This window comes from Alexandromys fortis, unplaced genomic scaffold (genome assembly GCF_014885135.2).
Source record: "Alexandromys fortis isolate MF-2015 unplaced genomic scaffold, M_Fortis_MF-2015_v1.1 scaffold_85, whole genome shotgun sequence".
Classification (NCBI taxonomy): Eukaryota; Metazoa; Chordata; class Mammalia; order Rodentia; family Cricetidae; genus Alexandromys; species Alexandromys fortis.
This window is the reverse complement of record NW_026067975.1, coordinates 2,359,994-2,378,620: the sequence shown is the minus strand read 5'-3', so window position 1 is coordinate 2,378,620 and position 18,627 is coordinate 2,359,994. Positions and strand designations below refer to the sequence as shown.

General features: G+C 42.6%; 1 protein-coding gene across 19 annotated transcripts in view; it reads left to right on the top strand.

Moving 5' to 3' along the window:
• Tfdp2 (transcription factor Dp-2) overlaps positions 1 to 18,292 on the top strand; it is a 118,278-nt gene extending 99,986 nt beyond the window's left edge. For all 19 annotated transcript variants that reach the window (XM_050157334.1, XM_050157326.1, XM_050157320.1 and 16 more), the window contains 4 exons: positions 700 to 851; positions 4,160 to 4,326; positions 12,473 to 12,578; positions 12,767 to 18,292. In XM_050157334.1, the coding sequence (XP_050013291.1) occupies positions 700 to 851; positions 4,160 to 4,326; positions 12,473 to 12,578; positions 12,767 to 12,950 (609 nt within the window). In that variant the 3' untranslated portion in view covers positions 12,951 to 18,292. The remainder of the gene's footprint in view (positions 1 to 699; positions 852 to 4,159; positions 4,327 to 12,472; positions 12,579 to 12,766) is intronic.
• Positions 18,293 to 18,627: the final 335 nt, after the last annotated feature.

The following is an 18,627-nucleotide window of genomic DNA, read 5'->3' as shown; positions in this document are numbered from 1 at the left end:
TTGGTCGTCTTGCGGGGGAACCCACCTTCCTGCTGTCAGAAGGGCATTGCTGCTTCCATCTGTTTTCTGTTTGGAGTGCGCCAGATGTCATCCTGAGAGTATTCTCTGGTTTAAAGGAATTGTGTAACTCTGAACTAGATAAAAAAGGTGTATTTTACCCTAAACTCTAAGGATGCCGAATGAGGTGAGTTGATACAAAATTTACTTGGGGTCACTCTAAAGAGAATTATTGCCTGTGCTGCTGAGTCCTCCCATATCTCTGAGAGCCTGTTTCTCTGGGAAATGGAAAACAGAGGCCACAATATTTATCTTAGTTAGACATCATCAAAATAGATGTGTATTTTGCCGGGTATGGTAGCGCATGCCTTTAATCCCAGCACTTGGGAGGCAGAGGCAGGTGAATTTCTTTGTTTGAGGACATACTGGTCTACATAGTGAGTTCCAGGACAATCAGGACTATACAGAGAAACCCTGTCTCAAAAAATAAATAAATAAAAATAAAAGAAATATATGTGTTCTACTTTTGAAATGTGTTTATTGAACTTAATCATTGTAATCTTTTATCTTTTATTTGCTAGTACAGATGTTTAAATACTCGAAGTTTGAAATAGATATTTAAAATGTAGTATGTTAATTCATTTAAATTCAGTGTAACTTTTTTATATTAAATGATCACCTTTTGCTTATTGAACATTACAGCAAATTGCTTTTAAAAACCTGGTACAGAGAAATCGACAAAATGAACAGCAGAACCAGGGCCCTCCAGCTCTGAATTCCACCATTCAGCTGCCGTTTATAATCATTAATACAAGCAGAAAAACAGTCATAGATTGCAGCATCTCCAGTGACAAGTGAGTAGGAACTAAGGGAGGGGTACGGGGCCTGCGTTCTGCTGATGTTCTCCCACGGTCTACAGCCCTTCACCTGGCTTCAGTGGGGTGTGTGCAATATGTTCTCGGGCATGGTGCTGTTTTCAGCAAGAGTGAGCGCTGTTGTTTACCATACAGTCCCTACCCCATGTTGGGCTTGCCTGTCACATATGGTGGTACCTGGGCCCTAGCTGTCATGTGTGTCACTTTTGTGGTAACTGAGCAGGTAACTGCAGTAAGTTAGACATCAACGAGGGCCCAGGAGGAGTCACTGTTCTGGTTTATTAGGAAAATATATCAGACCAGTGTGTGGCATTAAAGCAATTGTCTCATTTATTGTATCATACTTAAGTATGCTGATATTTATTATTTATTTGGTCTAAGGCCCAGTCTGTCCTCTAACTATGTAGCCACAGATGGCATTCGGTTCATCTTCCTTCCACAACCTCCCACATGCTGAGATTAAAAGACGTGTGCCATAACATGTGCTGTTTTTGCTTGTTTATGAATGAACACGTGAGCATTAAAATCCTGGGTACAAGACTGGGAGATGGCACAGTGACTAAAGTGTTTGCTATAAAAACAGAGTCCTGAGATTGGCTCCCCACCCCCATATAAAGGCTGGTGTGTCGTGCTTACCTATAACCCTACTGGGGGGCAGGGTGATGATAGCAAATCGGGAAGTTTGCTAGGGCTTGCTCAGGCAGCCTAGCTCAAACAGTGAGCTTCAGGCTCCGTGAGAGAACCTGTCTGAAAAAAATAAGTTGGGAAGTAATAAAGGAGGATACCCAATGCCTTGGCTGGCCTCTACCCATGTGAACACATAAATCAATAAATGTTTTAAAAATATCTCAAACAGTTTAAATAAAATCAACACCATTCACTTTAGCACTTTTCAAAGTAGAGCATTCATTGTATTTTACCTGTCCTTCAGAAGGAAGTTATGTGCATAGGGGACAAGACAGGTCCCAGCTGTGGATCCAGCGCCTCTCCCTGCCTGCTCACGGAGCTCCTGTTTACAGCCTTGTGAAGTTGAATGAGATAATGCTTTTAAAAGATTTGGGTCACTGTAACATTTTATAAATGCTAGTTGCTGTTCTTAGGGACAAGCAGTTTTCCTTCTTTAAATTTCTTAGCCTTTCTAAGATCTCATTCCTTTCTCCATAGAAGTAAAAATTAGGGCCAGCAAAATGGCTGAGTGGATCAAAGGTGCTTGCTGCCAAATCTGGTGACCTGATTCTAATCCTCAAAACCCACAATGTAGGAGACAACCAACTCTAAAAACTTGTTCTCTGACCTCCACACATGTTCCATTGTGCACACACACTAAAATAATGTATAAGAATTCAAGAACCAAAAAATTAAAATCAGTTACTTATTTTGCCAATTTATAAAAACTATAAATAAATTCACATAATATCTAGCCCAGTAAAATGCTGGATGTCGTAGTTATTATTCACATCCCCAGACTCTACAGAAACCTGTGTTTAAGAGGACTATCCACATATAACACCGAGAAGCCTTCAAAGTGGTTAACATCTTCGGAAGTGACCTACAAATGTCATACTGTAATTACTCTCTAAAGTTAGTCTCTTCCTTTATGAAGGACTATATAATTCTCTTCTTAGATTATAGGGCTTCCACAGCTGAGCATGTAGTAGTACATAGCCTGTGAACCCAGTACTCAGGAGGTTGAGCAGAAGGGTTGCTATGAGCTGGCCAGCATTGGCCAGCCAGGAGAACTGCAGAAGAAAGACCTGTCTAAATAAATAAATAAATACATTAAGTTTAGAAGAATTAAAAATTTCAGGAAAATCGGGACCCATTGGGAACTATTGACCTTAACAGTTTGTGGTCACTGTTCACCCAGGCTGGAATCTATTTTGGTTCTATGCCTTGGGTGGTCACTGACTCATGCCTTGCCTTGCATCCCCTCATGGAGCAGCTTGCACACACTTGTTATTTGAGGTAGGTCCGTAATCCTGTCTGTCAGTTACTTTGGTGAAGCAATCTTACCCTTAATTAGCCTGGAGGCTTTCTCACAATGCAATTAAGTTTACAAAGCCATCTGCATGTAAAGATGCCTGAAATCATCCCTCTGGCAGGTGCCCACTTCCAGTTCATTGTGAGCTTGTTAATATACTTCAGACTCACTTCAGCCTCCTGCTTTAAGTTAGAATAGTATAAGTCTCAACCTCACGTGCATTTAATAGAGAATCCCATAAGAAGGTCAAACCCACAATTATTCAGAACTTGCACTAGAACAAACAGCACAGAACCTGTAGATAGAGGTCTCAGTTCTGTCCTTCCCCAAATTATTTCCTGGGGATAAGTTTAGGTCACATCTTGTTGTCCCTTTCTTTGCTTCTCGATTGTGCTGTGTATTCAGGCATCTAAACTGATTACTTTTCAAGAACATTCTGATAGCTGCTATGTAGTTTATATGTGGTACTTTTGTTGGTTTGTGACAGATTCTCACTTTGTAGACTAGCCTGGACTAGAAGTCTTAAAACCCAAGATGGCTTTAAACTCAAGTAATGGTATTAAAGGCCTGAGCTACCATACTGAGCTCTGTGCACTTGCTTAAGATATTTTATTCTTAGTTCCTCATGACAGGATTTGGCTGGGTTTGCTTTGTTACAGTTGTCTTCCATTTAATTCAGATATGTTCAGTTCAAGTGACTGAAGTCCCAGTTATCTAAGAGGATCCCTGAATCTAGAAGTTCAGACCAAACTGTGCAGTGTGGTACATCCTCAAATCAAAGGGAAAAGTTTTCCTGATTGACTGAGTATTCTGTGGCTAGCTGGAAAATTGAGCATTCACTTTATTTCTCTAAGACTAATAAGCCAGTCTACTACAAACCCCAGGAAGCAAATTAAGCAGAAAGAGCACAGGGTGTAAGACCTTGCAGAGCTCCTCTATGGCACCAAGACCCCATACTTCCTTTCTTTATTATTTTTATTTTTGTTTGTTTTGGGGTTATTTTGTTTTGTTGAGACAAGTTTTCTCTGTGTAGTCCTGGCTGTCCTGGAACTCACTCTGTATGACAGGCTGGCCTCAAACTCAGAAATCTGCCTGCTTCTGCCTCCCAAGTGCTGGGATTAAAAGGATGTGCTACCACCACCTGGCCTCCTTTATTTCTTTAAAGAAAAATTATTATTAAATTTATGTATTTAGGTGTGTATGTGTTAAAGTTATATATTTAGGGGTGTGGTGGGGGGAGAGAACTGAACTCAAATTGTCAGGATTGGTACAACTCAACCCTCCCCATCCTTGCTTTATTTTGCAGGTTTGAATACCTTTTTAATTTTGATAACACTTTTGAGATCCATGATGACATAGAAGTACTGAAGCGGATGGGAATGTCCTTCGGTCTGGAGTCAGGCAAATGCTCTCTGGAAGACCTGCAAATTGCAAAGTCCCTGGTCCCGAAAGCTTTAGAAGGCTATGTCACAGGTATGCTGGAGATGCTATGTACCCGGTCGAATGTCAACCTGACTTGTTAAGCATTCTCACAAATGCAGTTCAGAGAGCATGCGCTAGCTTCACTAGGTGGCGTTCTTAAATACTTTATATAATTAAAAAATTAGTGATTTTTTTTTAGAGTACAAGCTTACATCTATACTGTATATATTGTACAAAAATTGGCTGACTCATCACTAAGTTTAGGGCCACAGTGATATTTTCTCTAATTCTGAGAGTTTGAATAGAGTCTTGTAAAGCTTTTAGTGAAAAGCTTGATGGAAGTTTGGCCTTTTGTTTTTGTTTATAATTCTTCTAGGGGAACTTAAGAGTATTTTACCAAAAAAAAAAAAAAACAAAACAAAACAAAACAATAGATTTACTTCACTCTACTGGGATGCTGTGTTTATCTGTTCAGGGGATCTGAATTCGGAGAGCAGAAGATGTCTTAGTTTTCTGTGGCAGTTCACCATGACCAAGGAGTTTGTAGAAGGAAGGGTTGACTTTGGGCTTAGAGTTACAGGGGAGAAGAGTGGATCATGGCGGCAAGCAGGAGGTGTTTAGGCTGGAACAGGAAACAGTGCTAACTGGAAATGGCTTGACTCTTGAAACCTCAGAGCCTACCCCCAGCAAGGCCATGCCTCTAATACTGGAGACTACATTTTGAAATGCCCAAGACTTCTGGGGACATCTCAGTCAAACTACCACAAGGAATATAGTAAAACAGAAAACATGGATTTGTGCTTATGTTCATTATTCTCTTTACAGTAAAACCTCTAAATGGTCTGTGCTTCCTGTTCCATATTCCTCTCCAGGTTTTAAATTGTTTCTGTGAAATAGTGAGTAGATACTGAGTATTTCTACAATTAGAGACTAAACAGTCCTGGTTCAGTGACTCATCACTTAGTAGAAAAATGATTCTGTTAAAGTTACTTGTGCACCCTCCTATCTGACTTTCTCCACACCTGTAGATGTAGCCTCGAATGTCTTCTTTAAACAAGAATTTGCTGTTAGCCTTGCCTCTAATCTTGGCTTTCTTACTTCAGCCTCCCAAGTGCTAGTCTGACAGGTGTATATCACACTCTGGCTTTAAATTTCTTATTTCTTATCTGTTCATTTGCTTTTCTTTAAAGCAATGGTTCTCAACCTTCCTAGTGCTACAACCCTTTAATATAATTCCTCATGGTTTGGTAAGCCCCAACCATAAAATTATTTCGCTGCTACTTCATAACTATAATTTTACAACTATTATGAAGCATAATGTAAATATGTGATATGCATAATATCTAGTTTGTAACCTCTATGAAAAGGTCATTGTTAAGAACCACTGATTTAGGCGGCAAAAACCAGGATGTTCTCAGTTGGTAGAATGCCACCCAGAGGTTGAGAGCTGTTGTAGGAGCTGCGGGCCTCTTCCCACAGCCCGGCTCCTGACCGCCTGCTAGCTTATACCCCGAAATAACAACACACAAACTGTATTCATTTAAACACTGCCTGGCCCATTTCTATTAATGTGTGTAGCACCCAGGTGCGCTTACCAAGATTCTAGCCTACGTCCATCCTGGGTTGGAGCTTGTCTGCCCCAGAGAGGAGAGCTATCGAGTCTGAGCTCACTTCCTCTTCCTCCCAGCATTCTGTTCTGTTTACTCCACCCATCTATGTTCTAACCTATGAGGGCCAAGCAGTTTCTTTATTTTTTAACCAATGACCTTCCTCCATGAGAGAGCCACTGCTTTGGAGGCAAAAACAAGTATGATAAGCAGGAAAAAGAAACATTGTTTTGTCTTCTGATATCAGTAAATTCATGTCTTTCTGGTTGTCTCTAGCCTAGGCCATCCTGGAACTCACTTTGTAGCCCAGGCTGAACTTGAACTCATAGTATCCTGTCTCAGTCTCCTGAGTGCTGCGATTACATACTGGACTGTGCCAACTTCATGGGGTGATATTTTCTTTAGTGGCTTGATTTTCTTTGACTTAACATTATATCTGTCATATTTAATGTTGCTATAATACATACATTTTTATTTCCACATTAAATTTTGTTGCATGAAAAAAATCATAGTTTGTTCATTTCAGTGCTGATGAACTTCTAGTTGTCCCCCCACACACATAGTTGATGTTATAATACAGTGCTGCTTTGAACGTTCTATCCATGTGTCTAATGCTGTGTGCAACTTACAGATTGAAATTACTAGGTCTGCATTGGATGGGTCTTGAGCTTTCTTAGATGATGCGAAAATTTTTCAATTTGATTTTACTAGATTTTACTTTCCCCTAAAAAGTAGAAATATTCTACTTTCCTAGTTGGCTTTTGAATTAAGATTTAATTCTCATAAAATGAAACATCCATTTTAAAAAGTTTTTATGTGGATGGATATTTTGCCTACATGTATGTCAATGGACATGTGTGTCTCATGCCCAAGGAAACCAGAGCAGGGTTTCAGAATCTTTTGGGACTGGAGCACAGAAGTTGTGAACTACAGTGTGGGTTCTGGGGATTAAACCCAATCTTCTGGAAGAATAGCCAGTGCTTATAACTCCTGAGCCATCACTCCAGCCCTGTAAACACCTATTTGTAATTCAGTGGTGTTTTAGTATATTCACAAAAGTTTGCAACCATTGCTTAATTCCTGGATACTTTTTTTTTTCTTTTTAAAGACTCACTACACAACTCTGGCTGGCCTAAAGCTGACTATAGATACTAGTGTTGGAGGAGGGCCCCTTGTTTCGTTCCTGGCTGCTCAGCCCCGAAAGAATCACACAGAAACTGTATTAATTAAATCACTGTTTGACCCATTAGCTCTAGCTTCTTATTGGCTAACTCTTATATCTTAATTCAATCCATTTCTAGTAATCTGTGTATCGCCATGTGGCTGTGGCTTCCCTGGTAAAGTTTAGGCATGTCTGTCTCTGGCAGCCGCTCTGTGGCTTCTCCCTGACTTTGCCTCTTTTTTCCTAGCATTCAGTTTAGTTTTCCATGCCTAGCTGTGCTCTACCCTATCACCAGTGGTGTTTACCGCATACAGATGGGAATCCCACAACAGACCAGGCTGGTCTCAAAGTCATAGACCCACCTGCCTTGCTTGCCACTGCTGAGATTAAAGGCGTGTGCCACTACACCCAGCTCCTGGGCATTTTTATAACCATAAATAAAAACTACAGGTCATTAGCACTCCCTACATACTACAACCCCAGCCCCTGGCAACTAGTAGTTTAGTCTGGTTTTAATGTTTTTGTTTTTTTTTTTTCTTTGTTTCTTTGTTTTTATGACTGTGGTTTTCAATCACATATAAACAGGATTGAATATTATGTGGCCTTTGTAATGGCTTCTTCTACTTTGCATAGTATATTTAATATACTCATCCAAGCTATTCCATGCCTTTGTATTAGGTATTTCTGGTTGCCCAAAAATGCTTAGGATGAGAAGTGCTTTAGATTTGGCTGCGTTTTGTTTGTTTGTAGTTGTTGTTTTTTTGTCTCTTGGAATCTTTGAATTTGCATAATAAAGTTATTTGAGAGATGGCACCCAAATCTAAATATAATATCTCTTTGTGTTTCATATACAATTCTACCCAGTTACTTTGTAGGGTATTTTAATATGCTTGTGTTTTGACTGTGACCTATCATATGAAGTCAGGTATGGAATTTTACAATTTTGGCATTATGTCAGTACTTAGAAAGTTTCAGATTTTGAAACATTTCAGACTTGGGATTTTTGGATTAGGGAAGCTTAATTGGTCCCCATTCCTTTTTAATTGGTAAATAATATTCCATTTTATGAAGTACCACATTTTCATTCATCAGTTGGTACACGTTTGGATTGTTAGTGTTTTGGTTTTTTATTTATTTAGTTAGTTTTGGTTTTTCAGGACAGAGTTTCTCTATGTAACAGTGCTAGCTGTCCTGAAAATAGCTCTCGTAGACCAGGCTGGCCTTGAACTCACAGATATCTGCCTGCCTCTGCCACCACCGCCCGGCCCTAGTGTTTTGCTTTTACAAACATGTCTACAGCTTTGTTGGAGCAGAATTGTTAGGTTTTTTTTTTCTTATGAGATACTAAATGGCTTTTAAAGTGCCCATACCATTTTACAGTTGTACAAAGTAATGTGTGAGGCGTCTGATTTTTTTTTTTTAAATATCCTTCTCACTACCCTCCACGCCTCAATTTTTTGGCACTAGTGATTGAATACATAGTTTTTTGAATGATAATTATACACTCTACTACCAAGCTACTCCTATCCCTGTCCATCGTTATAATTTTACATAGTGGATATGAAATGGTAACTCACAGTGATTTTTATTTAATTTCCCTAATGATTTAGGATCTTTTCATGTATTTATTGGCTGCTTATACATTTTTCTTGGAGACATAATTTTCTTTTTATTATAAAATGAAAGAGTAGCCAGGTGGCAGTGGTGCACACCTTTTAATACCAGCACTTGGGAGACAGAGGCAGTTGGGTCTCCTTGAGTTTGAGGCCAGCCTGGTCTGCAAAGAGAGTTCCAGGACAGCCAGGACTATTACACAAAGAACTCTTGTCTTGAAAAATCCAATAAATAAATTGAAAGGGTATACTAGGTATAGTTAATAAAAAGAAGGTTCACATTCATATATTTTCCACTAATTTGGAAATGTTTGTGGTTTTGCTAATTTCAACAATATTATATATTGTTGAATGTTTAAATGTACCTTGAACATTTAAAACTATTTGGGGCTTTTCATCTAGAATTTCACATTTTTGGTTGTTGCTATTTTTTTCAAGATGGACTCTCAATGTTGTCTAGGCTAGACTTTAACTCCTGGGCTTCTGTGACCTGGTGCCTGAGCCTCCAAGTAGCTGAGACCATAGGTGCACACCACTGTACCTGACTTCACATCTCTGAAACAGAGTTTTAATATTAGTTGTAAGGTATATAAATTCAAATATAAGCAGAAAGGTAGTTTGCTTTATCTTTTTGCTCGTAGGTCTTTTTAACTGAGATTTGATTTCTGTTGTGCTGCATGTACTAAGTCAGTACCATCTGCCTTCTGCAAGTGTGGCCCCCCGACCCTCCTGCACCTCAGCCGATTCTAACCATATATGCACTGTTCCCTGCTCCCTTCGCTCCCTGTTTTCATTAGCCTCATCGGACTGGAAGTCCAGCAGTGTCTGAATAAAGGACTGGCTCAATAAATCACCACAAGTTTCTTTCTCTTATTCCCAGTGGAAAGGTTCAGGGTGATTAGCAGGCCCTGTAGTTTGATCTCTTCATGACCTCATTTGCAGACTGGGCTACAGATTTTCCTGTCAGTTCAAAGGGACATGTTCCTTTAGTATGAAAGGGAGGGACTGGCCCTTGGACGAGAGTGTGAGAACCACCGTAGAGGGCCTGTAATGATGTGAAAGAAATGTGGGCTTTTCAGATCCACTGTAGAAGGAAATATAATCTGTACTGCTCACAACTGAATGGCTGTGACCCTGCAGAAGTCTGCACAGTTCTGTGTACTAATTCATATTCAGCACAGGATTCAGCTTTAATTTCATCTTGTTCAGACTTGTTCTTAAGTGTATTCACAATCTGCTTTTCTTCTTAGAATTGGAGTCTTTTTTTTTTTTTTTTTCCCTCTCACAGCTGCCTTAGCCTGTGAAGAAAAGGCTTAGCAGGCCAGTCTAAAGTTGATGTAGTTTATTTAGTTTCCTCATTCGTGCACAGGCTCATTCTCAGTGGCTAGACAGAATTCCTATCTTAGCATACACGAAAGTATCTGAGTGAGTAAGAGCACTGGCTGCACAAGCTTGGCCACCTGAGTTTCATCCTCAAACCCACACAAGGAGCCATTCTGGTAGTGTGCATCTTCATTGTGGGACTCCTGCAGGGAGATGAGGACGCAGAGACAGATCAGCTGTGAGTGTGCAGTGCAGCAACCCCCGAGGTCCTGCCTCACACCAGAGACAGGAGCCCGCTCCTCAGCCCACTGACTTCCACAAGCATGCCATGGCACGCAATGCCCACACACACACGGGGGGGGGGGGGTTGAGGGCTGCCAAGATGGTTTGGTGGGTGAAATGTTTGCTGCCAAGCCTGAGTTTCATCTCCAGCACCTACATGTTGGAAGGAGAGAGCCAACTGCTTAAAAAGTTGTCCTCTGACTTCTACACTCATGCCATGGCACATCCGCACACACCCATAGAAACAAAAATACAATACAATAAAAGCGTATTTGCACAAGCTATTTTCTGAGTATGCATTGGGTTTTGCCTTATCATGTGAGGGGGTCTGTGGTCTCGACCCCCCCCACACACACTGTTTTCTCTGTGTAGCCCTGGCTGTCCTGGAACTTGCTTTGTAGACCAGGCTGGCCTCAAACTCACAGAGATCCACCTTCCTCTGCCTCCCAAGTGCTGGGATTAAAGGCGGGTACCACCCATGCCCAGTGATGTGAGATCTTTTTCTCTTTTTTTTGGGGGGGGGGGTTGAGACAGGTTTTCTCTGTGAAAAATTTCTCTGTGACTGCCCTGGAAATCATTCTGTAGACCAGGCCGGCCTCAAACTCGCAGAGGTTCATCTGCCTCTGCCTCCCAAGTGCTGGGAACAAGTTCTAGAACAAGTGGGGGACTGTTACATAGAAATACCCTGTCTTGAAAAACTAAACAGAAAAAAAACCCAATTGTTGTAAGAGACTATATACATTCATTCATTAATTCTGAGGTCCCTAGACATTCAGGTTACAGTTCTCTGAGCTAACTTTTTCTAGACAGGGAGGCAGCCTGCAAGTAACAATGTAGTAAGAACTGGTCTGCTGTGGTGGGAGAAGCATGGCATATTCAGGGAAAAGGAGATGCCACGACATCCCCTTATGGTTTCCTGTGAGCTGAAACACCTCCTACCTGTCTCATCTTTATTAAAACCATCACCACAGACCTGGAGAGAGGGCTCGGCAGCTAAGAGCATGGGTGCTCTTCCAGAGGACCCAGGTGCACTTTCCAGCATCCACCATGGCTTACAACCACCTGTAGCTTGAGTTCAATGCCTTCTTTTGGTCTTCATGGGAACCAGGCCATGGTACACAGATACACATATAGACAAAATATCCATACACATAAAATAAAAATAAATTTTAAAACAGCATTATATGAAAGCACAATCTTAAGACTACTTTGGATTATAAAGCAGATGACACCAGGGGTAGAAGTGGAGGGGCCTCTAGGTAGGAAGAAGCATAGATCATTGATGAGCGACAGGATTGGCTTCACCTGCATACACAGGGTGGGAGCCGGTTCAGTTGGTAGTGTGCTTGCTGTGCAAGCCTGGGACCATCTGTATGTAATGTAGTTCAGTCCCCAGCACCTGTGGAAAAAGCTAGACGTGATGATGTATGCTCATATCTGGCGCTTAGGGAGACAGGTGGGAAGATCCCTGGGGCTTGCTGGCCTGCTCACCTAGCCTGATTAGCAAGTCCTAAGTCTCACATGTGCACACACACAGTGGGAGGTGGGGGAAGGGTAACAGGAGTCTATCTGTCTGCCTGATCCATAAGCTGTGTGGTCTCTCCTAAAACAGTTGTGATTTGTCTTGTCTCTGTCCAATTCTGGCTTTCGCTGTTAATGTCTCTGTCGTAGTGTTTCATGGTGAGGATGGCAGATGTGTAAGATAGTCCACATTCTGGCCACATTCTTACTATACCCAGTAAGCAACCTTGTCAGGTGTTACATAAAGACAAAAGGAAGCTAGAGTAGTTAAGTTAGAGTTGATACTGCTGTTGTGGAAGACAGCGCACAGCTCGGACCCAAACCCCTTTCCTCCACTGGCACCTCGTATACATACATTCCCTCTCGGGCTTTTACAGATACACATGATTTAAAAATAATAAAATAAGTCTTGGGGAAAACAAGAACACTGAACTAAAAGGAGCCAGTGATGGTTTTACTTTGAATTCTTTTTCCCTGAAGTCTGTCTTCCTTTATTTTTTTCCATTCTCTTTCAGGAATTAATTGGTGCCTCACCCCACCCCACCCCACCCCCAAAAACCAGGTTCTTCATGGGGCAGGAGAATTGTCCAGCTGTCACCAAGATATGCAGCCCATGCTTACTTCAGGGCACAGCAGAACAACCAGAGTGCAGAGCCTACATTTTCTCTTTTTTGGTGTTTATCTTGCAGATATCTCTACAGGACCTTCTTGGTTAGATCAGGGACTGCTTTTGAACTCTACCCAATCAGTTTCAAATTTAGACCTGACCACTAGTGCCACTGTACCCCAGTCAAGGTATGTATTTTTTCAAGGTGAGAAAAGCCAGCCCCAGAGCCCTGGCTCTTCTTTGGGGAGCCAGGGCCATGTCACTGCTGCAACAGGTGGGTCAGGTTTGTAGCAGATCTGCTCAGCGGTACCTCCTTCCTCTGTTTATTCCTGTCTGCACTACACTAATGAATCTGTGTTTTTAACTTACTTGCTAGTGTGAACCAAGGGTTGTGCTTGGATGCCGAAGTGGCCTTAGCAACTGGGCAGTTCCCTGCCCCAGATAGTCACCAGTCCAGTAGTGCGGCCTCTCACTGCTCTGAGTCCCGCGGCGAGACCCCCTGTTCATTCAACGATGAAGACGAGGAAGATGAGGAGGAAGATTCCTCCTCCCCAGAATAAAGACAGGAGAAAACTCATGTTTTAATATTTGATGCTCATGTGTGTCTTTAGTGTGAGCTCTTGTGTTTTGAAATGATTGCTTCAGTCTTTGCCTTTGCATTTGTGTTTAGTGAAAACTAGAGAAACACAATAAGCAAATTACATGAAGGCTGAGATGGTTAAAAGTTAACTAAGCATGAATGGGAACTGATCAGCAGAGCCAACAAAGCATGCCTTCCGAAGAGATGGAGGGACAGTCCATGAAGAATGACAGCAAATGAAGTTTGTCTTCAGGGAGGTGGAGTTTGAAGACCCCACAGTGTGTGAGACTTTAGACTTGAGATTGCTGCAAGGACAGTGTGCAGTGATGATGGCTTTCGCCCCGTTGGGCAGAAGTGAGCCTGGAAGTCCCAGTGGGTGTCCAAGGGAGCCATGTAGATTGCAGTCCTTGTGGCCTGAGGAGCACAGGTGAACTGCTGAGCTAGTTGGAAGTCTAGCTGAGGTGCTTCATGCATCTGCTGCCTTAGCTTCTAGAAGGGAGCAAGCGCTAACTTTAAGTACCTAGGTGACATTTAAAATAATTCACAGAAAACTGAAGTGACCATTTGTCAATGCGTTGGTGCATAGGAGTTCCTAGGGCTACTTCTGGAAGCCAAAATAGAATAGCATTTCCATGTGCATTAAAAACTTTGCCAGCACTGCCTTTTGCCAGCATTCTAAATTTGGAATTTTATTGAGAAGGAAACTGTATTTATAGTCTTAATCAAAGCTATGCATCTCATACAGCTTTTTAATTTTCAGTGAAACAAAGAAGCAAATTCTTTGACTAAATTGCTTGTCGATAGCTGTCTGCAGTACTGTATGATTTTACCCATGTGCAATTTGTGAAAATGAACCAAATGTCACTACTTTTGTCTTTATTTCAAGAATATGAACATCATTGTTCTCTTCTACATGTTATCTTTTTCATATTTTAATTATCCAAATGACCTTATTAGATTTATTCCTGGGTAAATTGCATTTCAAATTAACTCAATATTCAGTGTTTTTGTTAAAACCTTGAACACTCCAATTGACTGCATCCGTGATGGTTTCAAAGCCAAAGATGCCGTGAGACCACTCCAGTATGTCTGTGATTTCTGCTCCTCTCAGCACGGGAGCATGGGACATCCACTGCCAAGCCAAACCCAACTTACTAACACATTAAGGCCTTGAAGGGAGGCAGAGAATGGTAGGAGGATCATTTCTGAAACCAGCTCAAGTCTCATGTGTTTGTCCTGATCCTGTGTATATGGTTCTTGTGGGTCCTGCAGCAAACTTAGTCAAAAGTGCTGCTCTCTTTAGACCTGTTGGGGAAGTTTGAGCTGGAAGCAAAAGCTTTGGTTAACTTAAATGTTACGAGGCATTAACACTGATAAGCATGAATGTGCAGATACAACTTAGGTTCCTTTGAGAGGAAACTCACTGTATCAGAAGGAAGCTGTAGCACAAGCCCTAGTGTTCAAAGGACACAAAGGTCCTGGCAGGTTTTGCAGAGTTTCGTGTTGGCGTGAGTTTTAGAACACACATTGCTTTGTCTGAACAAAGGATCCAGAATGCAACCTCCTGTTGGCACTACCACTTCTGTCTTTATACTTAGAGACAGGACTAGCAGAGACCTGGAGAGGCCTCAGCATGCTTGTTTAGTCTTCAGAGTACTAAGGTGTTGCAGAGCAAAAAGCAAGTGCATGCCTTCCACCCATTCCTTTTACCAGGCAGCAGATCCTTGCAGGAGTTCTCACTCCTGCCGCCGTACGCTTTACGTTGACAAAGCATGGGCTTTAAAAGAGCGATCATGCTGGATGTGTTATGTACCTCTAACCCCAGGATTTGGGAAATGGAGGCCGGAAAGTTAGGATTTAAAAGTCAGCCTTGGCTGCAGACTGAATTCAAGGCCAACCTGGGCTGCCTGAGATCCTTGTATGGGGTGTCACAACCAAGGACTCAGTCTTTGTGTGCCCCCACCCCTGGCCATGCTAGCTGCCAGTGTGTCCTGCTGTCAACAGCTGTGACCACTGTGGAAAAAAAAACCTAGATTGAGCCAAGAGGGTAACATTTCCTTGTTGTCCTAGACAGGCAGAAGGGTCAGTCTGAAGCAGCCAGGGCTACAGAGTGAGGAAAACCGAAGAGTCTAAACTGAGATGTTGGAAAGGAGGAACCATGGTCTCCGTCTCCCTAAACACATCCCTCCAACAGGATCAAAATGGAAGGGGAAGAGTTAAGTTGTGGTCATAGCATCCATGTTTCTTTGTAGGAGGGCACATAGGTTTCTTACACACAGTTGTAACCTACCCTAAAAGTGCTGGGCACATGCTTAGTGTGTTCAAGACGCTTTCCCCTCCTGAGGTTCAGCTTCTCAAGTGTGTAGCACTCTTGTCAGTCCGCTCTACCCTCCTGACCACATGGGCAGCTGGCTCTGGCCTGCACACGCCATGTGAGTAACATTTCACAGGCTGCAAGCTGCTCAGGCCCTCAGTGATAAGAGGACTCCCCTTGCCTGTCCCCTACTGAAATCTGCTCGGGTTTGCATTCATTGTGCCTTACATAGGAAGAAAGGGACTCAACAGAATCCTCCTCTCTAAACAATCCCCCAGAAAACAGGCTGGTGGCCATGTGTTCTGCAGCTTCTTTGATTCTTTTAAAGAAGTGGTAAGGAGAAAAATCTGCCATTTTACCAGAATAAGTGAGGAAAACTCTTGTTAGCAAAACATATAATCAAAGCAGTAACAGTACACTGTCATTTTTGGAAGATAATTCCCAATCTGTCCTCAAAAAGAATACCCCATCAGATAATCCAAATGGAAATGGCCCACTGTATCCCCACATAGCACCCTAACTCTGCATTCTACATCTAAACCAAATTCTTGTCAGAAGCATCGAAACTGTCCCAAGTACAATGTGATTTATGCTCTGAGACAGTCTGAACAGTATGTGTGTTTGTGTGTCAGACAGACAGACAGACTAAGGTGACGAGAATGGCCTCAGCTGTTGGTGCTGTCAGAGCAAGAAGCCTGTTGTCTTATAAGCTCACTCTCAACACAATGGGCTGTCCTTATTCACTCAGTCTGCCGCAGAGGGCTTTGACATTGTCTTTCTTAGTGGTAAGCATGGAGCAGGGATTGTATGTGGGGAGGGTGTTAAAATACCAAACCTTGCTGGCTTTTGTGTGCACAAGCCAGGTGAGGATGATAGCAAGCCCACGAAGTTCTCAATCAGCCTCATTCCCTTGAACTGACCCTACACCGCAGGCCAGTGATCTGAGCTGGAGAATTCACCTGTGTTCTCTAGGTTGCTGATTCTTAAAAGATGTAGTTTGTGAATTGAACACATGGAAATGGTCCTCATGGTGCACTGGGACGGACTGACTTTGGTGAAATACAGACTAGATTCCTTAGAACCAGCTTTCCTTGGGGCTTCCTGTTTTTCTACACCTTAAATGAATAATTGCCTCCAAGCACTAATGCTCATTAATGCAGTCTTTGAATACTACTGTGCACGCCATGTCACCTAGATGACCTCAGAATGTGCCTTCCTGCTCACTAGTTCGGTTCACCGATATCCTTTTATCCTATACTTGAGCCAAACACTACATCATTCAATAGGGGGAGCTCAACGCGACATTCTGCCTTTAATTTTTTTATTGCTAAAAAGTCTTTATAAATTATGACAAGCCTCAGGAACTTGCCTCTTAAATATGAGCAAAATATCTGAAGTTAGTTTGTAAGATCCAGTTTTCCCACATACATCTATGTTCACAATATGCTAAGGGGGTATTAGTACAGAAACCTTTGACATGTCGTGTTCCTGGGAGTCCCTGACAGTACGAACACTGGCCTGGTAGATGGCCACCCCTCACTGAGTCAGGGCAGGAAAGCTCCTCGTTTATGCTGTCTGTTCTGTGTAGTTCTTTCAGATAAGGTGAGATCTTGGAATATATTCGCCTGTAGAACCAGTGCCGTGGCCCCTTGTCATCCTAGCAGAGTGGAGTGGTCCTGCTTAGAAAAGCTACTTTAGAAGCATTCTGGCCACACTGGCGAGTTGGGGTTTATGTATTCTTTACTAGGGTCTCAGAAAGGGAGAACATTTCTTGGGACCCCCCTCAGAGATGGAAGTCTGCAGAGCTTCATGGCCCAGCATCCCTTAGCCTCTGTAGCAGTCCACTCCAATTTGTCTCTTCTGCAGGGCATCATTGCCTACTGTAAAGTACTCTTTCACCATGGGCCATCCAGACAGCGACAGTCTTGCTGAGTGCCAAAACAATCTGAGGAACCCAGGGGATCTCTCCAAGCCCTGCCATGTAGTGTCAGCCTGGACTTCTCAGGACCGCAGGTGCAGATGGTCACAGTCACAAGAGATTCTGGGCATTGGTAGGGACTAGAGAGGTGGAGTTGCCATCTGGGCCATAGTGGCTTGTTTCCAACCAAATTTTGCCAGGCTTGACTCCGAACTCAGTTCTCCCCCTCAGACATCTGAATACAAAGGTGGCCTGGTTCTGCATGGTCGGATTCCTCAGGGTTGGTTTTGTTTCTTCGTACATAAGTGTCCCAGTGACCCGGCCACTCCTGTGAATGTGGCACAGGTTGTGTTTTCCACGAGTGTAGGACAACATTCTGAGTTCTGGGGACCCCCACCAGCGCTGTGAAGCGCCTGGGTGCCCATTTGCCCTGCCACGCTGTGCCTGGACAGAAGGGAGGAGATGGTTGAGATCACCAGGTGGCCCACTTTCCACTTAGAGACATTTGGCTCTGCTCATGTCTCCAGAAAAGTGTAACTTTGTTCTTTGCGTGAAGCATAGGCTGGTGTCATGCCCTAAGGAGTTGGAACGAGGTAAGAGGAAAACACATCTCGTCTGCCTCTTAGAGCCTTTCCTTCCTAGGTTGAGTACACAGGCTAATACATTATTTTGTAGTATCTCAAACTTTGCATAAATACTATTATTTTTGTATGGGATTTTTTATAGAAGAGCTATTTCTGTATACGTATTTCTGTGCTTTTTGAAATGCCTTCCAGTAGGTAACCAACAAGTCTTAAGTAGTGTTCCACGATGGGTGGCTCAGGGACCACCTACCCAGAATAGACAGGGAATTTAAAGTTTTTCGCTCCCTGCACCCACTCCAGACAGAAGCTCAGGGTGTGCCTAGGAAGCATTAGTTTTAATAAGCTCTCAGTTTTAATAAGCTCTGAGTCATTTTTTCATCAATTCACACATCTTTGTCCGTACTGTAAAAGAAGAAAACATTTGAAATGAGTATGTTGAGCTTGAGAAAAATTGTATCATACTATTCTGTGATTTGAGCTACAGAAAAATAAATAATTTAAAATAATGTTGGCGTCATCATTAATTCATTAATGGCTCTCCGGGGGATGAATATCCCAGCCTCACACAGTGAGGAAGTACAAGGCCCACTCTGCTCTGCCAGGTCTGGGTCTCTGAAGGGCTACCCCAGCATCAAAGCTGTCCGTGGGACTGGCTGAGGCCTCCGGCAACAGCATTAGTAGGCCACACAGCGTCTGCGCCCCAGCTTCAAAGATGCCCCCAGGGTCTCCCCAGAATACCCACAGGGAGTAGCATTTATACCATCTGGGAAAGTGTGTGTGTGTGTGTGTGTGTGTGTGTGTGTGTATCCACAGCAGCAAACAGTCATGACCCTGAGCTACA